Below are 7,823 nucleotides of genomic sequence, written 5' to 3' on the forward strand. Positions count from 1 at the left end.
TGAAACTCTTGAAGTTGAACCGGAAGAAAAGGAGTATTCTATAGCCAAACATAGACCAAGAAGAGAAAGTAAACAACCATTAAAGTTAGGAGATTATGTTGCTTTTGCTTTTTCAGTTGCACAGAAAACTGAAGAAATTGGAGAACCATCAAAATAATCAGAAGCAGTTTCTGGTGCTGATTCAACCAAGTGGTTGATTGCAATGAATGAAGAAATTGATTCTCTCCACAAGAATGGTACTTGGTCTTTTGTGAAGCCGCCATCAGGAAAGAGAATTGCTGGTTGCAAATGGGTCTTCAAGAATAAAGATGGCATTCCAGGTTTTGAAGATGCAAGGAGTTGATTAGTTGCAAGTGTTATAGTCGGGTACAAGGAGTTGATTTTAATGATATTTTCTCACCTATTGTTAAACATAGCTCTATTTGTGCCTTTCTTGCCTTAGTTGCCATGTAAGATTTGGAATTAGAACAGCTTGATGTTAAGACAACTTTCTTACATAGCAAACTTGAGGAACAAATATACATGCATCAACCCGAAAGATTTGAAATTGAAGGAAAAGAAGATCATATTTACTTGTTGAAGAAATCCTTGTACGGATTAAAGCAGTCTCCAAGACAATGGTACAAAAGGTTTGATTCCTTTATGTTGGTTCATGGTTATTCGATGAGCATGTACGATAGTTGTGTTTACTTCCGGAAGTTAAATGATGGTTCATTTGTATACCTATTATTATATGTTAATGACATGCTCATTGTTGCTAAGGATTTGACAAAAATTCACAATTTGAAAAGTCAATTGAAAAGTGAATTTGAGAAGAAAGATTTGGGAGCAGCTAAGAAAATCCTTGGCATAGAGATCAAAAGAGATCTAGGAGCAAACAAGTTATTCCTGACCCAGAAGAAGTACTTGGAGAAAGTCTTGGAGAGGTTTGGCATGAAAGATACTAAACCAGTTAGTACCCCTCTTGCTGCTCATTTTAAGTTATCAGCTGCTCAGTCACCACAGTTAGAGGAAGAAGAGAGGTATATGGCACATGTATCTTATTCTCGTGTAGTCAGCAGTATTATGTATGCAATGGTTTGTACACGTCCAGACATGTCACAAACAGTGAGCGTGGTAAGCCGATATATGGCTTGCCCTGGTAAAGCACATTGGTAGGATATATGTGAAATGAATTCTCAGATACTTGCAAGGTACTTCAAACACATGTTTGGAGTTCAGAAGAAATACTAACACTTTGGTTGGTTTTGTAGACTCAGATTATATAGGTGATCTTGACAAAAGAAGATCACTGATAGGCTATGTATTTTGCATTGGTAGTTGCGCTATTAATTCGAAAGCTACATTACAACATATAGTAGCTTTTTCTACTATCGAAGCAGAATATATGGTAGCGACCGAGGTGATCAAAAAAGCCTTATGGTTAAAGGGTCTATTTACTGAACTCAGTTCACATCAAAGTGGTATTACCATTTTCTGTGATAGTCAAAGTGCTATTCACTTAACTAAAGATCAAATGTATCATGAGAGGACGAAGCACATTGATATCAAATATCATTTCATCCGAGAAACCATTGCTGAAGAAAAAGTCTATGTTCAGAAGATCAACACTAGAGACAATCATGCTGACATGTTTACGAAACCTCTTCCAGTTGTCAAGTTCAAGCTTTGCGTGAACTTGGTTGGCATTTATGAATAATAATTTTGCCCACTGGGGCTTTTGCAGAGAAGGCGGAGCAAATTTACCATATTAGCCAAAACTAGGCCAAGGTGGAGATTTGTAATGATGTGGCCTTGTTCTAAGAGGCCTTGGCGGCCAATTTTTAACCATAAGAATTGAGATTTGCTGGCCAAGTTATAACCAAGAAATCATATTCCTTTGGTTATAAATTGAGCCGATTCTAGCTCATTTGAATTACATCAACAAGATTTGAATTATTCAATTCTTGTTTCTTCTCCTCCTCTTTTGGTAATTAAGATCATTTTGTAAGAGAGTGAGTGTTGGGAAATACTTGTGTGAACCCTTTCTTTGGAATGATATTGTGAGGTTATTCTCTTGAGGTTTTTGGGACTAATTAGAGTATTTACTCTAATTTTGTACTCTCTTTTATACTCTTGTTGGTATAGTAAAATTGCTCCTCTCCGCTTGTGGACGTAGGTCACCTTGACCGAACTACGTTAAATTTGTGTCTTATTTATCTTCTTTTAATTGCCTTTATTATCAACTTTAATTGTCTTTGTTATTGTCATTATAACATTGTTTGGCCAAATTTCGCACTACCCAATTTCTCGATCATAACAATTAATATGGCACTATACCAAATTTCGGTAAATATGAAGTTAGATCTGGTTATTACTACTGCAAAAAATATAGGCAAACAAGGTGAGAATTGCAGGAATATTACTCAATCTAGTTGTCATTCTTTCCCTAAAGCTTTTTGGAACTATTTATGGGCTATGAATATTAAAAATAAGCATAAACATTTCCTTAGAAGATGTGTGCTTAACACTTTACCTGTGAGTATTATTCTTAGAAAGAGAATGAATCAAGTTAATGGTGCAAGTAAAAGATATGGCTTACAAAATAAAACTGTAGAACATATGCTTTCTAATTGTCCCGAATCTTAAACAATATGAAAATTGAGTCCTGTTAATTGGAAGAATATTGATGGTATAACTGATTTCTCTATATGGTGGAATGATAAGATTAAGAAGGCAAACAATTGTTCTAATTCTACTATGGTATTAAATTTGTCTGTAATCATCATGTGACATATTTGGAAAGCTAAAAATCTTTGGTATTTTAGTAATGAAAAAAGTGAACCTCCTGATATCGTTGCAAAAATATTATTTGAATATAATGAATTTACTGAAATAAGGCTTGCCAAACCAATGCTTGCCTTCTTTCTTTCAACATGTAGCCCTACATCTACAAATAAACAAATGCCTAAAGATGGGATTTGTTTATTTGTAGATGCAGGACTACATGTTGAAAGAAAGAAGGCAAACATTGGTTTGGTTGCTATGGACAACAATGGTACTTTGCTTCATGCCCATGGATCCCCAATTCAGTTTGTTGGGAGGGCCATGATTGCCGAGGCATTTGTAATTAGAAAAGTTATTGAAAGGGCAATTCAAAATGGATGGAGGAAAATACATATTTTCTCTGATGGAAAAGGGATAGTAGATATGTTGAAGAAAAGTTTGAAAACTTCTTGGGATGTTGAAGTGGTGTGTGAAGATATTTGGAACATGACTTCAAACCTTGAGCATATTTCTTTTGTATATATTCCTAGGACATTTAGTTCGGTTGCTCATAGCTTAGTGCAGTTCTCAGTTTCTTTAGTACATGGTATTTCTTGGGAAAGTATATTCCCTAGTTGGATTGTCAATGAGGCTGTACGCTCCTTTGGACATATCTCGTTCTTTATGAATTAATAGATGAATGGTTTCGGAGATCTCCTTCCTCTCCCTTTTCCTCTAACTTCTCTCTACACCCATTCTCTCTCCGCACTAACATTCACTTTTCGCCGGAAACAGCTAGTTCAAGCGGAACTCAACCATGAGTTTCTTAGCTCCTCCACCAGGAACGAGCTCCCACAAATCCCCAGATCCACCAGACACCACAGGATTCTCACATCTTACCACAAACTCTCAAAGGAACCACATTCAAACCCCAAAACAGATGAATTTGGGGCAAAATCCCAGCAATGAAGAACAAGCTACCTATAGAGAAGCCCTAGGGTTAAAGACCCAATCTTCTAGCAAGGGCAGAATTAAACTTCAACATAGGAAGCACGAAATCATCAACGGGAAACCAATACTCACTTTCACAAAGGAGGAACATGATCTTCTAGCTGAGACATGCAAATGGACTCTCATAGGTTATTTCGATCGAAATCGCCCCCAAATTGACAAAATTAGGACAGATTTTGCAAGAATCGTGACGACAAAAGGGCAAATTAAAATTGGGGCCAAAGATGCTAAACATGTCTTTATTGATGCTGAGAATGAGAAAGATTACGATTTGATAGCTTCATACAACTATGTAAAAATTAGCGAAGACCACTCCATGAAGATTCAGCGGTGGACCACCAATTTCAAACCAAACAAGAATGCGTCTCTAGCACTAGTCTAGATAAACTTTCCCGATATGCCATGGCATTACTACGAGTGGGCAGCTCTATGTAGGATTGTTAGGCCTATTAGAACACCTATCGTCATTGATAAAGCTACTCAGACAAAAACAAAACCAACGACAGCAAAAATGAGAATCAAGATCGATCTTTTGAAACAACTGATTACAGATGTTCAAGTGGCCATTCAGAACCTAAAAGGTATTCTAGAGACATTCAATCAAAAGATTGAATATGAAAATGTGCCCCTCTTTTGTTCACATTGTAGAATTCAAGGCCACACGAGGGAGGCCCCAAAGCTATTCATGTGGATAACCAACATAATGAGCGAGGTGATGAAGGAATGAGTGACCAACAAAGTGAAAGTCACAACAACAAGCAGAACAATGAAGGAAATATCCATAATCCTAGTATGGCCTCATCTAATACGGTCAGTACCAAGCAAGAAACCCAACAAATGGAAGTCGACACAAACATGAACAACAATCAAGTCACCAAGGCTACCTCAACAACATGAGAGGATGGATGGAAACAAGTGGATAAAAGAAAAAGAAAAGGCAAAAATAGTACAAAGGGACTGCCTCTCCAACAAGCACATAGAACTGTGAGGAAATTCAAGACACAAGTCAAAATAGTAACTTCCAGCCTAATAACAATATGTTCAATCAACTTGCAGAACAGGAAATATGAGATCAATTGAGGAAGACTAGCATAAATAAGGAGAACAATGAGCAAAACAAACTGGAAGAAGACTCCACCTTTATCTTTAACAGAAACTCCAGGTAGGATAAAGAACAAGACAACAAAGCAAGGGAAAGAAAACAGAACAAGAATGAAATGCATCACCATAACCTTAGAGTTAGAAAGAATAGAAATGAGCACTGGACCTACATGGAGAACAATGATCAACAAGCCCAAAGCAACAATGATTACTCAAACAGATATGATGCCAACAATAGCAAAAGGCCGCCTTCTAAAAAACAGAAACTCAAATACAAAGTTAGTACCGCTAAAGAGGTTACTATTAATGGGGAGAACCATATATCTAAGACTGCCTCCCAAGGGATCTCCATAAACTTCCCGCTAATACAGAACATTGATTACATTAATGAAAATATGTCCAGCCTGACCAGCAATGCCCAGGATCAGGATATACTGAAGGAACAAAAGGGAAACGATTAGCAAAAACTAGAAGTTGAACCCCTAGACTCATTGAAAGAATTGTATAATGTCCCAGTAGGTCTAGTGCAAGAACTGGAGACGGTTTCTGGTGACAAGCTCAATTAGGAATTGTTCATGGAATGTATTGAAGTTGAACTGGAAAAATATCTATTAGATGATGAAGTGATTAGGGGGGTATCACTAAATCTTACTCTGAAGAGGATCTATGCTTGCAAGACAAGAAGAAGACAAAGATCTTTAACAATAACAACCTATCACCAAGAAACCAACACAACATGGGAGGGAGTCATTTTTTCAGAGACAAGTCGTTTGACTCCTCAATACCAGACCAAAGCTCTCCCCAATCCTAGACCTCCCCATGATTAGTATAATATCGTGGAACATCAAAGGTATAGGGTCCAAAGGATCTCTTGAAAGACTCCAAACTTTAAAACTTCAATATCAACTCCCTCTCATCTGCCTTCAAGAACCTATGGTGGATAGTGGCAAAATAGAGAAATTCAAAAGAAAACTGGAAATGGAAAAAGCCTACTTTAATTGTTCCAAAAAAGTTTGGCTCTTCTGGACCAATGCCATCAACATTGCTATCTTACAAGATAAAGAACAACATGTTCATATTAAAGCTGAGCACAATAACTGCCCCTCCTTCCTTTTAACGATTGTTTATGCTAAATACACAGAAGAAGTGAGAAGGGAGCTATGGTCAGATTTAAGGAACTTAGCCTCTACAATTCAAGAACCATGGGGAGTCATAGGTGACTTCAATGTGATTACTAATAGAGAGGAGAAATTGGGAGACAAACCTCATAGACTAGAGGAAAGCCTAGAGTTCATGGAATGTCTCAATGAATGTGGCCTTCAAGATACATGCTTTACTGGTGCTAAAGTGACTTGGTGTGATAACAGGTATCCACCCCTTACTATATGGAAGAGACTCGACATATTGGTTTACAATTCGGATTGGTTTGATAATCTCAACAATACTGCTGTAACTCACCTATCCAGATCTTGCTCAAATCATGCTCCTCTCCTGGTTAAGCTTCACCATGAAGATACCCAAGGAACCACATACTTCAAGTTCCTTAACTTCTGGACTGAATACCTTGATTTTAAGCAGACAGTGCAAAACAGTTGGAATATTTACATCCATAGCAACCCCCTATACATCCTATAACAGAAGATCAAGAACACTACTAAGGCCCTTAGTATATGATCTCGGGCTACCTTCGGAGATATCTTTGAAGAACCTAAAAGACTGGAAAACCTCATCAGGGGACTAGAAGAAATCTGTATGACTAACAACACCCTAGAGAATAGAAGTGAGTTGTCTAAAAGTAAAGATGAGTTTATAAGATACCTAAAGATTCATGACTCTATTTTGAGCCAAAAAGCCAGAATTAAATGGTTCATTGAGGGCGACGCTAATACTGCTTAATTCCATGCTACTATCAAAGAGAAAAGGAGGAAACTGACAATTAGAAGGATCCAAGATGGTGAGGGTAATTGGTTTGAAGATTATGAGTCTATTGCTGATGGAGCTGTGCACTTTTACAAGAACCTTTTTTCTGAAGGCCCCAGTAACACAGATTTTAGGGCACTAGACTGCATTGAAAGATGTATTACAGATGAAGACAACATTAGAATCAGTGCCATCCCTACTCTCCAAGAGGTCACTAAGACTATTTTATCCATTGATGCCAATAGCTCATAGGGCCTGATGGCCTTAGTGGGATGTTCTACACAAGTGCTGGGACATTATAGCTGAGGATGTGCATAATGCTGTAAAAGCTGTATTTAGTGGCTCAACACTTACCAAATTTTACACTCACACCTGTATTGTTATGATTCCTAAAGTATATCATCCCCAAAGTTTCTCTGACCTCAAACCAATTAGCCCGTGTAATGTGTTTTCCAAAATTATTTCTAAAATCCTCAATGCCAGGCTCTCCAATATTCTTCCCAGGATCATCTCCAGAAATCAATATGGCTTCATTAAAGAGAGATCAATCTCAGAAAACATCCTCCTTGCACAAGAAATCATCAACGACATCAACAAGCCAAATAGAGGAGGCAATGTTGTCCTGAAACTTGATATGACCAAAGCATATGATAGAGTCTCATGGATTTTCCTCAGGAAAATTCTTAAGAAAATAGGTTTCAGTGACCAGTAGATAGAGATTATCCATAGATACATCTCCAATAATTGGTACTCAGTGTTAGTTAATGGAAGAAGATGGCTTATTTCAATCTGAGAGGGGCTTAAGGCAGGGAGACCCTCTCTCCCCTTCTCTCTTTATTTTAAGCGCAGAAATTCTTTCACAAATGATGAACAACCTCCATAATATAGTAAGTTACACAAGTTTTTATATGAATGCTAACTGTCCTAAAGTTAACCATCTTTCTTTTGTAGATGATACTATTTGTTATGTAATGGAAATAAGAGATCCATGAGATTGGTATTAAGCACCTTAAAGGACTTTGAGAAGATTTCTGGGCAACTCGTCA

At 37.4% G+C, this 7,823-nt stretch overlaps 1 protein-coding gene across 1 annotated transcript; it reads left to right on the forward strand.

Annotated features, from left to right (window-relative positions):
• The first annotated feature begins 5,790 nt into the window (after positions 1-5,790).
• Positions 5,791-7,029, forward strand: LOC142172585 (uncharacterized). Its single transcript, XM_075236239.1, has 2 exons — positions 5,791-6,448; positions 6,773-7,029. Exons 1-2 carry the CDS (start codon positions 5,791-5,793, stop codon positions 7,027-7,029), a joined length of 915 nt encoding a protein of 304 aa, XP_075092340.1.
• Positions 7,030-7,823: the final 794 nt, after the last annotated feature.

Source organism: Nicotiana tabacum, chromosome 18 (assembly GCF_000715075.1).
Source record: "Nicotiana tabacum cultivar K326 chromosome 18, ASM71507v2, whole genome shotgun sequence".
NCBI lineage: Eukaryota > Viridiplantae > Streptophyta > Magnoliopsida > Solanales > Solanaceae > Nicotiana > Nicotiana tabacum.

Coding starts and splice junctions, on each gene's coding strand:
- LOC142172585 (XM_075236239.1), top strand. CDS start 5,791: ATGGTGGATAGTGGCAAAATAGAGAAATTCAAAAGAAAACTGGAAATG. Junction 6,449..6,772: donor TAAGCAGACAGTGCAAAACA/GTTGGAATATTT, acceptor CTACTATCAAAG/AGAAAAGGAGGAAACTGACA.